Raw genomic sequence first — 20822 nt, forward strand, 5'->3', positions numbered from 1 at the left:
ATTTTCTGTACTGTGGCATTTATAAAGGTCAGTTTTAGTTTAATTTTGTATAAGACTCTGAAGCTTTTCAGTCTTGACATTTATCATTAATAGTGAAATTTCTGTGCTGTTTTCCTTTAACGGATATACACTGATTGGCTTAAACATTTTGACTTCCAGCTTGTTGTCCACATTCGGAACACAATACAGCAGCAATTCTATGTGGTATGAATTTTATGAGCCCTTGGTTGGTTCTTGGAGTTATATGGCAGCAGATGTGTACCCACAGATCATGCAGATCCTATGAATTATGGGCTGGTGACTGAATGTGAAGGTAGCCCCCGTCAGTGCCCCAGACGTGTTCCTCTAGTTCAAAGCAGTCATAATTGGTGGCCAAGACATCTACATTAGTTACTTAATTGCTCCTCAGGCCACTTTAGCACTATTCTGGCCCTGTGACATGGACACATATCTCCTGCTGGGAAGCACCTTCACCAGTGCGGGGATATCAAGCATGAATGAATGCAGATGATCCACAATATCTTCACACAGTCCACAGATGTCATGGTTTCTTGGATTACTATCACTTGTATGATGGAAACCCAGTTGATGTCTTCCATAACATAAGACTGCTCCTACAGCTCTGTGAATATTGTGAGTCGCAGCTTGCCAGGATGATGATGCATCCAGACAGGGACACTGACCTGATGTAATGAGAAATGCAATTCATCTAGCTTGGTGATACATTCTCATTGCTCTATCTCAATGATTCTGTGCTTGCTTCAGTCATAATTGACAATGTTTGTGGGTCATCATGAGAACACGGAGGGTTTGTCTGCTGTGGAGCCCACAACAGTGACACTCAAACAGTGTGCTCCAAAACACTTGTGCCTGTGCTAGCATTGTACTCTATCATCAGACCTTCCAGAGGTTGCTATCTAACTTTACAGAGCAGAGAGAGAGAGAGAGTGATTGACTTGGTGTGGCAAGTGAGTCTACTGCATATTATTCCTGTAATAAGATTTGCCTATTATGAGTGATTGTTTTTGTTTACAAGTTGCTGCCAGAGTGGTGCATCTTATGACTGTTTTTGTTTACATGTCGGTGTCAGAGTGGTGCATATTGTAATAGTTGAAAAATTGGAAATTTGTGGAAAGGTCTTATGGGGCCAAACTGTTGAGGTCATCAGTCCTTACACACTACTTAAACTAACTTACGCTGTGAACAACACACACACCCATGCCTGAGGGAGGACTCGAACCTCTGATGGGGGGAGACGCGCGGACCGTGACAATATGCCTCAGACCGTGCGGCTGCAAGAGTTGCTTGCTGTGCAGTTTGCTACCTGAATGATGAAACTGAGATTGCGAGGGACCTAACTTCTTATAAATAGTAACAGAATTAAGGAACTAGCAATAACCAGAGCAAAATTCATAGTGTACATTTTTAATAAAGGTCGTATGATAAATTCACCACACTACTGAGAACTGCAGGAAGAGGAAAATTGTCATTCAAACATTTCAAAATATCAATAATTATTTGCTTGACAAAATATATACATACAGGGTGTTACAAAAAGGTACGGCCAAACTTTCAGGAAACATTCCTCACACACAAAGATATGGACATGTGTCCGGAAACGCTTACTTTCCATGTTAGAGCTCATTTTATTACTTCTCTTCAAATCACATTAATCATGGAATGGAAACACACAGCAACAGAATGTACCAGCGTGACTTCAAACACTTTGTTACAGGAAATGTTCATAATGTCCTCCGTTAGCGAGGATACATGCATCCACCCTCTGCCGCATGGAATCCCTGATGCGGTGATGCAGCCCTGGAGAATGGCATATTGTATCACAGCCGTCCACAATACGAGCACGAAGAGTCTCCACATTTGGTACTGGGGTTGCATAGGCAAGAGCTTTCAAATGCCCCCATAAATGAAAGTCAAGAGGGTTGAGGTCAGGCGAGCGTGGAGGCCATGGAATTGGTCCGCCTCTACAAATCCATCGGTCACCGAATCTGTTGTTGAGAAGCGTACGAACACTTTGACTGAAATGTGCAGGAGCTGCATCGTGCATGAACCACATGTTGTGTCGTACTTGTAAAGGCACATGTTCTAGCAGCACAGGTAGAGTATCCCGTATGAAATCATGATAACATGCTCCATTGAGCATAGGTGGAAGAACATGGGGCCCAATTAAGACATCAACAACAATGCCTGCCCAAACATTCACAGAAAATCTGTGTTGATGATGTGATTGCACAATTGCGTGCGGATTCTCGTCAGCCCACACATGCTGATTGTGAAAATTTACAATTTGATCACGTTGGAATGAAGCCTTATCCGTAAAGAGAACATTTGCACTGAAATGATGATTGACACATTGTTGGATGAACCATTCGCAGAATTGTACCCGTGGAGGCCAATCAGCTGCTGATAGTACCTGCACACGCTGTACATGGTACGGAAACAACTGGTTCTCCCATAGCACTCTCCATACAGTGACGTGGTCAGCGTTACCTTGTACAGCAGCAACTTCTCTGATGCTGACATTAGGGTTATCGGCAACTGCATGAAGAATTGCCTCGTCCATTGCAGGTGTCCTCGTCGTTCTATGTCTTCCCCAGTCGCGAGTCATAGGCTGGAACGTTCCGTGCTCCCTAAGACGCCGATCAATTGCTTCGAACGTCTTCCTGTTGAGACACCTTCGTTCTGGAAAACTGTCTCGATACAAACATACCGCACCACGGCTATTGCCCCTTGCTAATCCATACATCACATGGGCATCTGCCAACTCTGCATTTGTAAACATTACACTGACTGCAAAACCACGTTCGTGATGAACACTAACCTGTTGATGCTACGTACTGATGTGCTTGATGCTAGTACTGTAGAGCAATGAGTCGCATGTCAACACAAGCACCAAAGTTAACATTACCTTCCTTCAATTGGGCCAACTGGTGGTGAATCAAGGAAGTACAGTACATACTGATGAAATTAAAATGTGCTCTAACATGGAAATTAAGCGTTTCCGGACACATGTCCATATAACATCTTTTCTTTATTTGTGTGTGGGGAATGTTTCCTGAAAGTTTGGCTGTACCTTTTTGTAGCACCCTGTATAAACACATCAAACTGTATTTAGAAACCACTACACTGCACGTTTTTACTTTATCCTTTTGTGCCGTGTTTTCTTATGAAGGGCCAATTAACATCCAACATCTTTCTTCTCCTTGAGTAGTGCTGATTTTTTACTGCTGAAACATTTTCATCGGTTTATGTTCTTTCTTATCTACAATGTAGGTCTTTTCTTTGCCCAGATATTGCAAAACCTAATGCAGGAAAAATATAAATTTTTCATGTGATCTTTGCAGTGTCTCGTGAAAACAAAACAAACAATTAAATGAAGATTGAAAAGACGTAAAACTGCAAAATCAATTACTATAACATGAAACAATGTAAAGTCCAGGTTGAAATATTAAAAATATTATGAAAAGGATAGATTTGCTACCCAACGGAAAGATGACATGTTAAGTTGCAGATGGGCACAACATAAAGGCTGTTATAGACTTAGCTTTGGACTGAAGCCTTCGTCAGAAAAGAAAAGAAGACACACACACACACATTTACACAAGCAAGCACAACTTGTGTATACATGATTGAGCAGTCTTTTCATTGTGCCTGTCTGCAACTCAACATGTCATCTTTACTATAACATGAGTGATTGAAATGAGAATTGATTAACATCTTATGTTAGGAGATGATGCCACCTTCACCTGTTTAACACTCAGGATGTTAGAAGACTACACTCAGCATAATCAATTGATTATTGACATCACAAACCTACTCATGACAGGATTGGCAGCTGATTTACTTGCTGTCATATGGTGGGCACCCACCATAAGTAGTCAATTTTGACAAGAAGCCCACTTGTGCAAAACAGATTTTACACTGCAGTGTCTTGAATCAGAATTTCACCTCTCAACCTCGGCTTTTCATATTGTAGTGCTGCAGTAGGTTACTGGTGACAAAAATGGCACTTGTATTATCAGCACTGATTATAGGCAAAGGGGGCAAAAGATGCTACTTAAAATATGACATAATGTTGCAACAGAGAAGTATGTTGTGATTTCTTTTATTAAAATATTTTTATTCACCAACAAAATTGCACAGGTACTCCATAGAATTATGTTTAAGTTGTCATTAGCAACTATCCTTAGATCATATTAGTGCCTTCAAAGTAATATTGTTTTCTGGAGAACATCCAACATTAAAATGTGATGTGAAAAAGGAGGTGCATTACACTTTCTCCCCAAGATTATAATCATAACAGATATTTATTACCAACAACTCAGACATAGTTACTTGCTTTGGTTTAATTGTTTATTTAGAAGAACCACTTTTAACATTATCACATATGCATTAAACATTTTATTACATAAAATAAATAAAGATATGAATGCATAATGAATAGGGAATGAAGATGGTAATGGCCAGAATGGAGGAAAAGCAACTGATAAAATTGCATCAAGTACATTGCAGCCTAAAGTCTACCCCACATGTTGTATTTTGAAAGCAGTTACATGCAACTTGCTCATGGTATGATTTCACATTCCTTGTAGTTTCACAGTCTTGCAGTAAGACAGTTTTGAAGCTGATTTAATGATTCTCTCAACTCCATTCTATACAACTTCATCAAAAATGTTAGCAGTTACACGTCTGATGAAATATACAGGATATTTAAAAAAAAGTGTCAAATACTTTGAGAGGTGGTAGTACTCATCGAAACAAGGAAAATCAGTCCAATAAACACGGGTCCAGAAATGCGTGCTTTCCAAGATAAACATGTGTTTATAGGAAGAGCTGTACGACAATTGGTTGCAGATATTAGCACAGTCATTGCATTTGTGCTTTATCAAATGTGTCAGCAGGGTATTATAATGTTTACTCACATTACTCTTCGTACCATCAGGTGGTCTGAAGTCAGTTGTGTGGTTTGAGTCATACTGTAGCCTACATTAGTTTTCACCGTGTTTGTGTGCCTTATTGTACAATACTGTCAACCCTGGGTACATATTGTGGTGTTTTACCTTCTTTCAAATGTGAATTCACTTATTTGTTTACTGTTATTGTGTTGTTTGTACATACAAATGGTGTAGTGCATTTACATTTTCTCTCTTCCACCACTTATTAGCAATGGTAGCTTACTAACTGACAAGTGAAATCGCAGACATGATATTCTGCTATGTTTTAGTAAACAAATGTAGCCTATGAGCCCAAATCCTCTGTGCTGAAAAATTTCCACAGTGCAGAGTACCCTCTGACAAGCTGTTTGGCAGACTTTTCCAGTTTCTGAAGGACACAGGTACCCTTGCATCTCGAAAGACTGATGGTGGAAGGCCCTGCTCACTCCTCACACCAGACATGGAGGACCATGTGCTACATTCATTGAAAGAAACCCCAGGGAGCATTGTGTATTGATTAGAAGCAGCTGCAGAAGGCATGTCTCAGTATCTTATTTGGGAACAGTTTCTGTACCCCATGTCATATAAAGTGCATTAAGGCTGTAAGGTCAAAGGATCATTAATGTATTGCCCACCGTGCAGGAGGCTGTGCCATTCCAGCAACGAATACAAATGTGATTCATGGATGATGGTGCACCAGCACACATTCACCATCATAATGTGTGCGAATATCTGTAAGGGGGGGGGGGGGGGATGCACACCTTGGCCTACTTCTTCCCCAGACCTCAATCCTGTAGACTTTTGGTTATGGGGACACTTGAAAAAATTGGTCTACCCCATGCCAGTCAGTAACGTGCGGATACTACAGGGCCACATCTTCACTGCATGCCAGCAGGTACAACAGCTGCGTATACTTCAAAGGCTGCATCATTCCTTGTGCCGGAAGGCAGAGGGATGCTTTATCATGAATGGATGCCATGTTGAACACCTCCTGTAAACACGTGTTTATTGCAGAAATTATGCATTTCTGGACCCATGTTTATTGGACTTATTTTTCTTGTTTCAATTAGTATTACCACCTCTCAAAGTATTTAACACTCTTTTTGAACACCCTGTGTATGTGGAAGAGAATATATTACTGTTCAATTTATTTATATCTGCTATTAATCTTAAATAACTACATTTATTACATGGAGGAAGTGCTACAGGTTTTTGCATCTGGCCCATGTATGATTTGTGCCTCTTGAGGTACAAATCAATAAACAAGATTTATAAGACCACATGAATTATGTTGTTGACAAAAAGTCTATGTGAAATTAGGTTAAGACTAGTTACATTACAAATACCTTCTTTTCTTTACAGCCTCTAGTGAAATTCAAGAGCCACCTCTACTATGAAGAAAAAGATACAGTCAATGAAAAACTGAAGCAGCTTAAAATTATTCCTGGAAGTAAGCTGATCTTTTACAAAAATGGTGTCTCACAGGGTGTTGCTTTTACAGATATATATGGTGGTTCATATTATCCATCACTTTCACTGCATAAAAGTTCTACCGTTTCTGTAAATTTTGGACCAAATTTTAAATTTCCACCAACTGACTTTCCATTCAGACCAGTAAGTATAAGAATTATACCTTTCCTTTTCTGTGAGTGATGCAAATACACAGTTTTCTATTGCTTCATCATTTTTGCCATACTGTTCTTGTTCCCCAATAGTATATGTTTCTCTATTGGTCTGATAAAGTTTCATATACTGTACCACGCAAGTGTCTGTTGTTAGTGTGCTTATTGATCACAGTTTCTTCCCAGGTAGACACAAAAAGGTGTTTAAATTTATTTCGTATTTATTTATTTTGTGATTTTATGATAACAAACTGAAGTGAACATTTTTGTGGATGGAAGCTCAAATGTGCAAGCCAGATCATGAATAAAAACACTAAAAAAACTTGTACGTGGCAAGAAAGGTACATTAATAATTCCAGTTAATTTGGGAAAGCCTGTTTTGTTTGTGTTAAGTTTGTAATGTATGTTTCATTTTTGGTCAAAAAACACTCAGATATCCTAATAATGGTATCATAAGAAATTTGTAATAATAATAATAATAATATTATGACTGTAAAAAAGTTAATTTCCATAATAATAATAATAAAATAATAATGCTAGGGCTGTATAAAATGTTACTTTCAAATTACTTGTAATGAGTAGGGAATTGAGAAGGTGATGGCCATGGATTGTTACTCAGAACCAGTCTAGCATTCATCTGTAATGATTTAGGAAAACCAAGGACAATCCAAATCAGGATGACTGGGTTGGGTAACAGTTCTGAGTCTCATTATACTAACAGTATTTCCGTAATTCCAATTCAACCAAGTTAAATGGATATTCAGTATTCCTATTGAGAACAAGAGTAGTTTCTCAAGAGGAAACACGCACTCTGTAAAAACATGTGAGTTGTCATTAACTTACTTTAATTCTTATAGACTTTGAAATTGTACATTACTGGTTAAAGCACATGTTTCTGAACTGTAAAAGAGAATATGCTCCATACTTGTGGACCTATTTTTATTTTGTGTTCATGAATGTATTCAGCTGTTCCTTTCAAACATTCCCATGTGAAGGCTTCCTTGTGGGAAACCTCTTTTCTTCTATATGGGAGTTCCTTGCAGGAGTTTAACTCAATTGGAACATCAGTGTGAAAATTCATAGCTTACTAAATGGTTTCTGACACAAGATTCATAAATTAACTACACATATGGTCTAAATGCACATTATTTAGTTTCCTACCTGAATCACTAAGTGCTATACTTGTTTACTTACTTCCACCATGCTAGATAGCAACATGGCAGCAACTTGAAATGATTTAACAAAATTGTAAAATACTACTGAAGTTGCATGGAAGTTTGTGTATATTAATTGATGGTTCGAAACTTGTAATAAGACAAACTTTTGTGCCACTTTAACAGTTTTTACAATTTTGTTGCATTGTGCTTGTATCTTCAGCAAATAAAAAAGCTTTGAGCTTTCTAGTACATTCAGTGATAAGTCATTGATATACACAGAAGTTTATTTTCAGAAGATTGCAATGTGTAACTGAAATGAACTTTCCACCGCAGATTATTGTCATGACCATACGCAAGTGATTAAAAGTATAAAACTGTTCATGATCCCTGGCTCTAAGAATTAAGTATGATGTGAAGCAGGCTGTTCACTGATCTGCTCATGTGAGCTGGTTCGTGCTCGTGCCTCAGCTGTGAGCAAATGGTAGGCTCCCAGCAACTGATAGTGGAGAAGGGGGAGGAGAATGTGGAATCAGAACAAGATAGCTTCTCAAGAGATATGGTTGTCAGTGAGTCTAATTCTACAGCTGCTAACTTTATGTTGTACTGAGATTTACTTCACAGTTAAGTAATTTGCTTCATGGCACATTTATTTTCTGAGATTGTAGTATCAATGAGAAATTACAGTGAAGTGAAACTTACATCTCTTAATATTCTGATGAAACGAAAAATATCATATAGCTAAGTACAAAACATGGTTTTCTAATGACTGATACCACTTTATAATGACTACTGTTTTTGGACAAAATTGAAATTGATATTAGCTGGTACTGTGTGACCATTTATCCAGACATTAAGTATAAAGTAACAGGATATAAATGAATATTACTAATTTTGCTTTTAACAAAAGCCACGATATCTGATACTGCTTTCTGAGCACTGCTAATTCAGAGACAAATTTTTAAATATGGTAATGTTTGCTAGTAAGCTTCTCTGGGTACATTTCATTCTCTTCGTTGTGGAAAAAAGTTGCTCACACATGTATGTAGGTCCAAACATCATCATAATTGTAGTCACAAACTTGTAAAGTCATGGAAACTTTTCTTGAGGAACATTTTTAAAAAAGTCTGCATGATTAATTTTGTTATGAAACTTGTCACACCACTGCTTGTCATAGTGTAGGTCTATAAATTCCAACTGTATCTCAGTTTCCACATTATTAACATCAATTGAAAACAGAAGTAACATCAATTGAAAACAGAAGTTCTCATTTAACTTCTCAAAATCCTTTAAATAAATCTCAGATTTGCTGAGAAGATCAATGAACATATTTCGATACTCTGCTCCTATCATTAAAGGTGACAGCTTGGAGGAATGAGCAGTGTTTCCATTTCCCAGCTGTCTGTTCTACAAAGAGAGAATCATCTTGAACCTCTTATTGCAGTCTGAACGTGAAAATAGTTTAGGCCTTTATTTCTCTGCTCTGACATGATGAATATTACTTCAATCCCATGGCTTAACAGTGCTTTCTTTAATTTTTGCATCATTGCTTGTCAATCTTGGCCTTCTAAGAGTTCATAATCTTTTGTGTGGAAGGTGTTGTAATGTTACTGTAAACTGAAATTTTTTGGACATTAAACATTTCAAACATGATCGTATCCCATAAACATCTAGGTCTCCTGTACTGACATGTTGTAAACTGATGTTGGTATGTCTGACCTTCACTTTAAAGTTACTTTCCCAGCCATAATGATGCTTTTCATCTATTAAAAAGTACTACTCACTACTTTAAACACTTGCCTGTAATTCTATGTCCTCATATCTAAGGCTATGCTGCACCTGACAAATGGCCATTCCTCTGCACTTCATAATTATGTCTGACTATCCCATTTTACTGCAAATGCAACTTTCTAGCAATTGAGCTACCATGAACAGTTGTTTGCCCAACAACTTCTTGAACAGCCCTGATGTGGAGCTCCCATTTGCTGGAATCAGAGAATCCAAACTTAGTTGACTGATATTAGAGGAATCTCTCTCCACATGGTTTATGTGATTATGCACAAATTCACTAAGCATCAGCTATGGTGGCTGCAGGAGTCAATACTACATTCTGCACACAGAATGGTGCTCTTAACCATTCTTCATGGTGTTGTATATTCACTCAGCATCCCACTCAATGTTGCATGTTGCCTGAGTGCAGTCACCATCAAAGGATCTAACACAGTTATAGCCATCATTGTGGGACACATCCAAATACACTGATGATGGAATTCATTTACTCATGCAGTCTGCATGCTAGTCCTCCACTATCTGAATTATTTATTGTGCTGTGGCACACATTGTTTGAATTTTTACTGAATTTTACTAATTCTTTCTGGGTACTGCAATATTTAAAAAAGCTTTAGTATTTGTCAGGAAAAGAAGTGATTTAAGAGCAAAAACCTGAAAAACACTTCTTTGGTTACCTTTACTGTACCAACTTATAAAATTCATTTTTGTCATGTGAAATACAAAGTGATTTTCTGCCTCCTACCACATAAATAACAGTAAAACTAACTGTTGGGTTTTCCCCAACCCATATTGTTGTAACCTGTTAGGTTGTATGCCATGTTTGCACAATTAAAAGTCTTTATTAACTCACATAAGAAATTCAGCCTCCTTTTCATTTCCATTATCCCCTGACAGTTCAATTCTCAGTTTCATTCATGCAGTATATTATTTCTTCAGATATCTTCATATATTATTTTCTCTGTCATCTCTTACCTATACTGTGGATATGTAATCTAGTGTAATGATTGCTGGCGTCGGCTTTCTTCTGTATCTTAACCTGTAATAGAAAAAAAATCTATTTCACAATGTCTTCACTGTGGTCTTCATTACAAAGACTGGTTTGACGCAGCACACCGTGCTAATCTATCATCTGTAAGCATCTTCATCTCTGCATAACTATCACAACATACTTCCACTTAAATCTGCTTACTGTAGCTAAACCTTGTTTTTCTCTCTACCTCACACTTCAGTCTGCAACAGATGAGTGGCTGCTATTCTCTTATTTTACCAATAGTCCATCCAGGAATTTCTATTATTGCTGTACTTGTGCTACTCCTGATATTTTTACCACTAACTCTTCCGTCCATTACCAAACTGAATACTTCTTTACACCTGAGGATTTGTCGTATCAGTTTATCACTTCTTTTAATCAACTGCTCTTGTAAATTTCCTTTCTTCCCAGTTTGATTCGGTACTTCGTCATTAGTTATTTGATCAATCTGTTGTATCTTCAGCAGTCTTCTGTAGCACTACATTTCAGAGACTTGTATTCTCTTCTTGTTTGCACCATTTAGATTCCATGTTTCACTTCCTTATTTCAGTTCCTTACAAGTTTACCTGCTCCATAGCCAAATGTTTAACATTGCTGCCTTTGGTGTAGAAGGTATGAGCCCTGGTACCACCTCATATTTTTCTGAGGTTCTTAGGCATGGAACAGGACCTATCAGACTCATGAAACCAAATGAGGAACTGTTTGAATAAAGAAGCAGTGGCACCACCAAGATTCATCTGCTGGCAATAATGGCTGAAGGGATGGTGACATACTGATGGCAAGTCCCATGATCATAAACTGCTTCATGTACACCTTCTAGGCAGCAGTGAGCAACTCAGAACACGCCTAATCTGTGAGTGGTGATTACATTTACAAATCTGCACACTTCAGAAACAATTTGCTTCTATTGCCAGCCTGCATTTTATATGCTCTCTGTTTTGGCCATCATCAATTGTTTTACTGTCCAAATGACAAAACTTGTCCACTGATTTTAGTGTATAATATCCTATTCTAATTCCTTCAACATCAGGTGATTTCATTTGACTACATTTCATTTCCCTTGTTTTGCTTTTATTGAGGTTCATCTTTCTAAACATTATACATTTGTTCATCTAGTCTTCCAGGTCATTTGCCATCTCTGAAAGAATTACAATGTTATTAACAAACATTAAACTTTTATTTCTTCTCCTTGAACATCAACACTTTTTCCAAATTTCTGTTTGGTTACTTTTACTGCCTGCTCAATGTAAGACTGAATAACATGGGGGATAGGTTACAAACCTATATCACTCCCTTTTCAACTATTGCCTCATGTGTTCCTACATTTCTGTCTAACCCAAACTAATCTTCCTTGAGATACCAGTCTTTTTGTTTTTCTATGGACAATTGATGTTATTATTTTGCAACCACAACTTATTAAACTGGTGGTTTAGTAACAGTCATACCTGCCTTCTTCTTCTTGTTCTTCTCCTTCTTTTTTCGAATGGGCCAGCTAAGGACCACGATATTCAACTTTTCAGCCTGGAGAGGGACTTGATGTTTGCCCAGTAATCCCACATTAGCTGTCTATGTTTCTCCTTTGTCCAAAGGGCGCCAGTCTTTTTACTGGGTGATCTGTCCTGAAAGCTCTTTTCTTTTAGTATGCTTCTGAGAAGTACTCAGTTTCTAATGTCACTTTCAGTTAAGATCAGTTCCTGGATGTCTTTCTTGACTTCTATCAGCCATGGTGTCTTCCAGCTCTTCCAGTAGTTGAGAGGTCGTTTGGTTAGTCTTGTTTGGTCCATCCTTGTGATATGTCCATAGAAAGCGAGATGTCTCTTCCTGGCTACACCCGTGATTTTCTCGGTATGATATATAGCTCCCGGTTTGATTGTCTTCTGTACTCACCATCTGTTTTGACTGATGCCAGAATTTTTCTCAGGATCTTCCTCTCCTGAATCTCTAGTTTATCTGTCAAGCCTTTCCTGTTCAGATTCAAGCATTCTGAGGCATATAGGGCTTCAGGGTGGATAACTGTTTGGTAGTGTTTTAGTCTGCAATTGTGAGATAGGTATTTCTTATTATAGATGTTCTTGGTTAATCAATATGCTAATTGTAACTTATTTATCTGGGTTGTTAGTACTGTTCCTTTTGATAGATGATGTTCCAACAATTCTCCTAGATACCTGAATCTGTTAACTTTCTCAATTTGACCTTGTTTCAGCTGTAGTTCAGTGGGAGTATCATTGATGTTGGTGAGGTATTTTGTCTTTTCTAGTGACAATTGAAGTCTTGCCTTGACAGCCTGGTGGTTGAGCATATTGAGCTGCTACTTACACTGAGCTTGCTATAAGTGACAGATCTTCTGTGAAAGCTAAACATTCTACTACTAGTCCTTTCCATTTGCGTCCCAGGTAAACATTGCTCAGTATATTTTGTACTTCCATTTCTTTTCACCACTCTCTGATCATGTTATTCAGTGCACAGTTGAAGAGAAGAGGTGAAAGTCCGTCTCCCTGTCTAACGCCTGTCTTTATGTCAAAGGTTTCTGAAAGTGTTCCCCTAAACTTTACTCATGATCTAGTGTTACTCGGGTTCTTTAGGATAAGGCTGTGGGTTTTCTGGCCCAGGCCTGTTTCCTGCAAAATTCTCATAAGAGTATGTCTGTTGATTGAATCATATGCTTTATTGAAGTCAATGAAGAAACTATGTACTGTTTATTTTGCTAGTTTAATTTGACTTAATACTGACTTCAAGTTAAGGATCTGTTCAGCACAAGAACGTCCTTTTCTAAAACCACCGTGATAATCTCCAAGTTTTGGTCCATTTGGGGTTCAGCTCTGTTCAATAATGTCTTAAGTAATATTTTATAGGTGACTGGTATCAATGAGATCCCTCTATAATTGTTGATGTCAGTCAAATCACCCTTTCTGTGTAAGCGATGGATCATAGCAGATGTCCAGTCATCTGGTAATTTCTCAGTGTCCCAAATGTTCTGTAGAATCTCGGTCAACTTGTTGATTGCTTTGTCTCCAGCCTGCTCCCACAGTTGTGCAACTATAGCGTCTTCTCCTGGTGCTTTGCTATTCTTCAAAGACTAAATGATGTTTTTCACTTCTTCTTCTGTTGGAGGGTGAGAGTTTGGTTGTGTGGGACTGTCTTAATAGATAAAGGAGGTTTTAGGGGACTCACAGTTGATGAGATTCTCAAAATATTTGGCCAATATGCGGCAGTTGTCTTTGTCATTATAGGCTATGTTTCCATCTGGTTCTTTGAAGTATAAGCTGGGTGGGGCATAGCTTCTAAGGTTTCTCTTGAAAGTTTGGTAAAAGTTTCTAGTATTATTCTTCTTGAAATCTTCATCTAATTGAGTTATTGATCCTGAATGTACTGACGTTTAACTTTCCTGATGATTTTGCCAGTTAGCCAGCACTGTTCTATGAACTTCATCTTATTTGTTTCGGACTTCTGTGAGCTCCATCTTAGCCAAGCTGCTTGTCTCTTTGCAATCACTTGGTCTCAGGTTCTTGTCCAGCACTCATGTTTCTTTTGCTTCTTTAGTGGAGCGACTTCTGTTGTGGCTTTTACTAATTTGTCCCTTAGTTGGTCCCACTTGTTGAATTCATGATCTAGTGCTTGCATTCACTCTGTAAGCATATTGCACGTTTTCAGTTTTTCAAAGTCAAACTTGGTAAGATTGGGAGTTTGAGACTTTCTTGTATTCCTAGGGGACTTCTCTACAGGACATCCTTGAAATGGCCATATGATCTATTTGAATCTCTCCTAGGAGTTTATTGGGTGAAGTCCATGTCCTCTGTTTTCTTGGTAGATGCTTAAAGGCCATTGATTTCATTACTTATGTTAAATGCTTTACAGTGTCTCACAAGTCGTTCTCCATTTCTGTTAGTGCACATGTGAGCTGGCTATTGCCCCACTATATATTTATACTTCCGCTGCTCTTTCCTTAACTGGGCGTTAGAATCACCCAGTAATATGACTGTATTCCGCTCTGGAATCTTGCCGATAGTGTCCTCGAGTTCTTCCCAAAATTGCTCCATGCCTTCAGGGTTTCTCTTGTTGTCCTGGTTAATAGGTATATTTACATTCACCATGGTGTAAACCTTATTGGAGCAACGAAATGTTAATAGGGACACTCGACTGTTAGGTGAATGGAAGTTGACAACTGAATCAAGTATTTTGTTACTGACAATGAATCCAGTTCCCAAGTGAGGGATGTTCTTCATCTTCCTTCATCCCACTTTGCCCTTGAAGATTCGATAACCCTGAGATTACAAGGCATGTTCATCTGTATACCTGGTCTCTTGTGCCGCTGTGATAGGAATCTTGTGTTGTGTCAGAGTGTCTGTCAGATGCTTCAGCTTGCCCATCTTGAGCAAGGAGTTGACATCCAGCATGGCGAAGCAGTTGCATTATTTATGCCATATCTTGTTTCTAAAGGTTTCAGGATGCTCCAACTCATCCTTGTAACATGTTGGTATGGGCTCCCCGGAATCCAAAGGCCCACTAATGCTGTCAAAGGCGACGGTGGATTGACTACTGCATGGGGTAATTATAATCGTAAGTCTGTCCTCCATGCTTTCGTTGAAAATGCTGTTGGGTGGATTAGGATTGTTACGACCTAATCATGTTACTACCGAGGTTGTAAGCTCCAGTAGGTTTACTCCCTTAGATTAGTTGCCTTCCAAGGCTATGGAGAACAACATTCCTCTTGTTGTTCTTCCGCCTTCCTTGCCGTTGAGAATGTATCAACCATCTTCATCTGCCTTGGAAGCCATTGACCAGTTTTCACCTGTACCCTAAGCAGGGGCCCTTACAGGGTGCTAACAGCTGGGCCAACTGAACCCCAGTTTTTTTATGAGGTGTTACTCCTCTTGCTCCTCCTTCCTCAATGCTTGTAAGACAAGGTCCCGGGCTTGTGACTGGTATAGCGGAGTTACCTGACTTCTATTGAATTAAAATTACTACATTCTTCTTGAAATAAGAACATATTTTGCCTGTCTCATATATCTTGCATACCAGGTGAAGTACTTTTGGTATGGCACAGCCTCCCAAAGAATCAATCAATAATTCTGAGGGAATGTAATCTATGACAGGTGCCTTGTGTTCACTTGGGTTTTTCAATATTCTGTCAGATCATCCTCACGGTATCATGTCTCCCATCTCATCCCTATGCACTTCCTCTCGTCTTTCCATAATATTAATGTTTCTAACGTATAGCTCTTTTATCAGTTCATTCCACCATTTGACTTTCCCGTATTTTTACATAGTGTACTGACTTGCCATCTATGCCGTTGATATTCATGCAACTGATGTGCTTTTTCCAAAGGTTTCTATAATTTACCTAAATGCATCCTCTGTGTCTCCCATTGCCATGCATGCATCTACAGCTTTGCATTTCTCTTCTAACTATTCTAGATTTATCATTCTACATTCTGATTTATACTTTCTGTTTTCATCAGTAAAATTCAATATCTCATATGTTATTCAAGAATCACTTCTGGGACTTTTTTCCCCCTTTTGATCCAATACTGTTTTCACTGTTTCAGCTCTCAAAGTTTCCCATTTGTCTTCTATTGTATTCATTTCCCCTACTTCAGTCAATCATTTCCTAGTGCTTGTCTCTCAAGACTGCTTTAAACTCTCAACATCCTCTGGTTCTTCCAGTTGAGCCAGATCCCATCTCTTTAAATTCATATCTTTTTGCAATTTCTTCAGTCGTTATCTGCAGTTCATAATCAGTAAATTAAGGTCAACATTCCCATTTTTCCCTGGACATGCTTTTTATTTTGAAATGTGGTTTCCAGATCTCTGTCTTTCCTCTATGTGATCAGTCTGAAACCTTCCTGGTGTCTCTAAGTCTCTTCCACCTATACACCATTCTTTCATGATACTTAAACCAAGTGTTTGCAATGACTGAATTGTGTTGTGTCTAAAATTCTACAAAGCAGCTTCCCTTTTCAGTCCTTCTACTATATTCTCTTCTCTTCCTTTTCCTTCCCTTTCGTGCTCATGAACTTCATATCCCCATGATAATTAAATTCTCATCAGCCTTAACAAACTATATAATTTCTTTTATCTCATCATAAATGCTTTTAGTATCTTCATCTTTAACTGTATTCAACTTTTGTCCTACATTTATTGTAACTAACTAGTCTCTCTTTTATCTTCGTGGATACTGCTTTGGACAGCTTTTAATAGAACAAATAGTATGTTTGATATGTGCCTCAATCAAGTTCTTCTAAAAAGAAATCCTTGTGAAATTGAAATCATGTACCTCCAATAAAGCAGTGTGTTCATGGAATATAATAATAGCTTTGTTTCCCTTTTCTCTTTTTATGGTTACTAAAATTGCTAGTAAATAGTTAACACTGACAACGAAGCCTTTCAGTGATATTCATTCACTGTTAAGCTACCATGGCTTCCTGACATACACATGAGCCAGAAATTGCTTGATGTGTGTTCTGATGGTCATACTTTTTGATGAGTTGGTTAATTATTACTTGACATTGCTGTGACAATAGCCACACAAGATTAGTAGCAAGGTTTTCAGAAAATTTTTCTGTTGAATGGATGTTAATTAATATTCTTAACTTACGTGGCAATGAGGTGATCATACCTAGATCTGTGGTGAACCATATTACAAAGAGTCAAATACTCATTTTATGTTCTTTTCTTTTTTAAATTTGCTCCAGTCAGTCTCTCATATTTCAGTCATCATTGTCACAATTTATCATGAGGATGTTAATGTTTAATTTTATTTGAATCTCCTATTGTTGGCTTAAAATCTTCCTTGGTAACTCTCTAAGCAGCACCTTTCTGATGGCGTCAACAATGGGAGCTGCAGTACTCGTGTCTTCTAAAAGTCTTTCAGTACTGGAGCTTCCAAACTTTTTTTTAATATAATGTAATTCAATAGATAAAAAAAATCTACTCACCAAGCAGTGGCGGAAGAAAACATATACAAAGGTTAAAGACATATGCATGTTTTGGAACTAGCAGCTTCTTCTTTTGGCAGAGAGGTTAAAGAGCAAAGAAGAGGGATGAAGGAAAAGGACTGGGAAGGTTTAGGAAATTGGAAGAATTCAGAACAGTTGCCTAGAAACCTGTATCAAGGGAGCTTACTGTACGAGATGAAAAGGAAATTGATGATACCAAGTTTTAGTACTGTTCACATTGGCATGCAGTGGTATTTCATGAGGTACAAATGCTACAATTTGATTTTCATGGTGTGAGACATACAAATTTGTTTCTTGCTGTTGAAGCCCACATTCAAATTTGTTTATCTTTGTGTAATACATGTTTGTGTATATTAATGACAATACTGAAGAATTGAGAAAAGGAGAAAGAGGTCCAGACAATACTGAATAAAAAAAATACAGAAAAGAAAGAGCTATTACACAGTTGATTAGTAATTCACTTGTTGAATTATGTTGATGTAAGCTATTTCTATTATTGTCAAAAAATTCTTGGAGTATGTCATTGTCCCCCTATTTCTTTTTCCATTACCTCTCTCTTTGAGTAACAGTACGATTTCCCAAGACATTAAACATTGTGTTTTTGTACATAATTTCTTTTAATACTAATAGATAATTTTGTCTTTCTTTTTGAAGATGTCTGAGAAAGCAGAGGAAGCCATTTGTGAACAAGCTTTAGCAGACATCCTGTACTTAACGGAAAATGAGGGGCGACTCCGTCTTGACATTTATGGATCGTAACTGCTACATGTTATTGGAGTTGTTGTCAACTTTATGATACTTTCAAGAGCTTTTTTTGGCAAAGTTGTAAAATATAATTTTGCTGATTGCCAAAGTGATATATATTTGTGATGTTAGTTTTGCTGTGAATACTATGTCAGTAAAATTATATACATAAGATACTTGAAACTATATTCTGTGATGATATTTATATTTTTTCTGTTCTGGTGTCAATGGAGCATCATGTCCATTGATCAGAGTGTAAAGCACCATTTTAATTCCAGTGCATGAAGTTAGTGACTCACTGCATTTCACTTTGTAAAATGACTGTACGTTTTAACATTAGAAACAACCTGGAACAAAATGTGATAGCTGTGAGGGCTGCTGTACTTTAATGTTGTGCCTTAAATTTGTTGATTCTGTGAAACAATGGTTATTTACAGATATATATATGTATATAATATGGGAATTTATATATTTCCAGAAAAAATTGCATTTATCTCCAATATAATCATTGTAAATAAATGATTGTAAGCCATTTTCGGATGGTAGTGTATTTTTGTATAGAGATTTGAAAATACAGCTTGTGAATACCTTCTGTAATCAAATGATTTAATTTAATGTGTAAAGCTTTTGAGAATCTTGTGGAACAGCTTACAGATCAAGCTTCTTGACTGTGTATTTTATATGCAGTGTGAGCTTACTGCATACACTGCCAGTACTAAGATTTTACTGTCTTTGGTAAAGTTGATGTTGAGAGAGGACCCATTCTATTAAATGTACTTCTGTTGAATACTTAAGAAAGGAGTTCATTTCACCATGTAATTCTATTTTTTCCAATGTTGGATTCACTTGTAGCTAGGTAGTTGCAGCATACATATTTCATACAATGTGCTTAATTAAAAGAAAGAAGGAACAAACTTGGAAAATATTATTCTGGCTTTTTGTTTAATTTACTGCTTTCTCTACATTATTTTGACCTGTATGGATGTGAAATAGAATTTTACTTTTTGTAAAGTTTGATTCGGATATTATCGCATTAGAATGAATATTCACTCTGCAGAGAAGTGTGTGCCAATTTGGAACTTCCTGACAAATCCATGTGCCAGATTGGGACTCAAACCTGGTACCTTTGCCTTTCACAGGCAAGTGCTCTACCTACTGACCTATTCAGCATGACTCACAAATTGCCCTCACTGTTTTACTTACACCAGTTTCTCATCTGTTACTTCCCAAACTTCACACAGTTCCCTGGCATACCTGGCAGGGCTAGCACTTTGAAGAAAGGGTATTGCAGTCCGGCACACAGTTTTAATCTGCCAGGAAGTTTCATTATCATAGTATTTTTCTAAAGCATAATTTTAAGTGTAGATAAAAAGCTGTATATATGTATTTAAGTTTCATCAGAATGTTTCAGTGTGTCAAGGATTGTAAGACAGGGTCATGTATTAAGGGCACAACTCTTTTTAGTAAGTATCTAGGTTATACCATAAGGAGAACAGTGAGAATTAGAGTGTCATATCTCAGTTAATGGAAGAATAATACAGTGCTACTCTAAAGGGAAGCCTCCAAATTTACTTTGGAGAGTAAAAATAGTTAACCTGTTTTGAGGACTTAACATATGTGGGAGCCAAATTTATGATAATTTAGTGTGGATCTCAATTATGTCAGCTTAAGAATCTGTCAACTGATAGTGACACCTGAAATGAGGAAAAGCATAAAAGCAGTACTGTCCTATGGTTTATTCCCAAAAATACATTTACCAAGATATAGTAGAATAGAGCATTATCAAAAACTACTATATTTGATTAATTGATACTAGCGTTTTTCAAGTATTTCTACATTTGCGACAAGTGGACTGTCAAGTCATACAACAAAAACATTATTGCTATTTTCAAGTTGTGGAATTAAATTATAATGCTGAGTGTATCCTGATTTGTAAAAAGAACAAGAATAAGAATGTTGGTTGGTAATCAAAGAAGTGAACGTCATCTGTCATCCCATTTGCTTTAATGAAAATCTTCTGTTTCTTGGGCCATATATTATGAGGAACTGGAAAGAATCTGGATCAATTCATTATGCATCAAGTTTTGTAGCAAAAGATTGCAAGAAGAACTGCTGTGAGGTATTTATTTGAGGCCATAATTTGATGGACCTGTGTCTACATGTTATTCCAATTACAGCAAAATACTTCTTTTTGTGATGTTGTCTAACTAGAAGTTCAACCCAAACACAAAATTATGCCACTGGAGGGATTGAAATAAAATATGTAAGTAACATAAAAATGTATCTTTTGAACAAAGCATTCTACTCCATTCTGTTGTCTTTTTTACTGCCCCTTTTTTGTCTTTTTGTTGTGTTATTGTGGTTTTGTCTTCTTTGTACTTTACAACTTCTCAGCATTTTGTAATTGGCTGCATATGTCATTAGTAATACTAACTACTCAGGCATTTAAATCATGTCTCTGATGCTCTGTTATTTCTGTTCTATTATAAACTCATTGTTATGTTTTTCCTGACATGTGGCCTTAAATGGTAGTTCTCCTTTCATGTTGTCTTGTACAAGTTTTAATACTTCTG

The 20822-nt window shown here is 37.3% G+C and overlaps 1 protein-coding gene across 2 annotated transcripts in view; it reads left to right on the plus strand.

Moving 5' to 3' along the window:
- Nucleotides 1-20558, plus strand: part of LOC126462433 (set1/Ash2 histone methyltransferase complex subunit ASH2-like) — a 121726-nt gene extending 101168 nt beyond the window's left edge. For both annotated transcript variants that reach the window (XM_050096073.1, XM_050096072.1), the window contains exons 10-11: nt 6315-6566; nt 18160-20558. In XM_050096073.1, the coding sequence (XP_049952030.1) occupies nt 6315-6566; nt 18160-18264 (357 nt within the window). In that variant the 3' untranslated portion in view covers nt 18265-20558. The remainder of the gene's footprint in view (nt 1-6314; nt 6567-18159) is intronic.
- Nucleotides 20559-20822: the final 264 nt, after the last annotated feature.

This window comes from Schistocerca serialis, chromosome 1 (assembly GCF_023864345.2).
Source record: "Schistocerca serialis cubense isolate TAMUIC-IGC-003099 chromosome 1, iqSchSeri2.2, whole genome shotgun sequence".
Lineage (NCBI taxonomy): Eukaryota > Metazoa > Arthropoda > Insecta > Orthoptera > Acrididae > Schistocerca > Schistocerca serialis.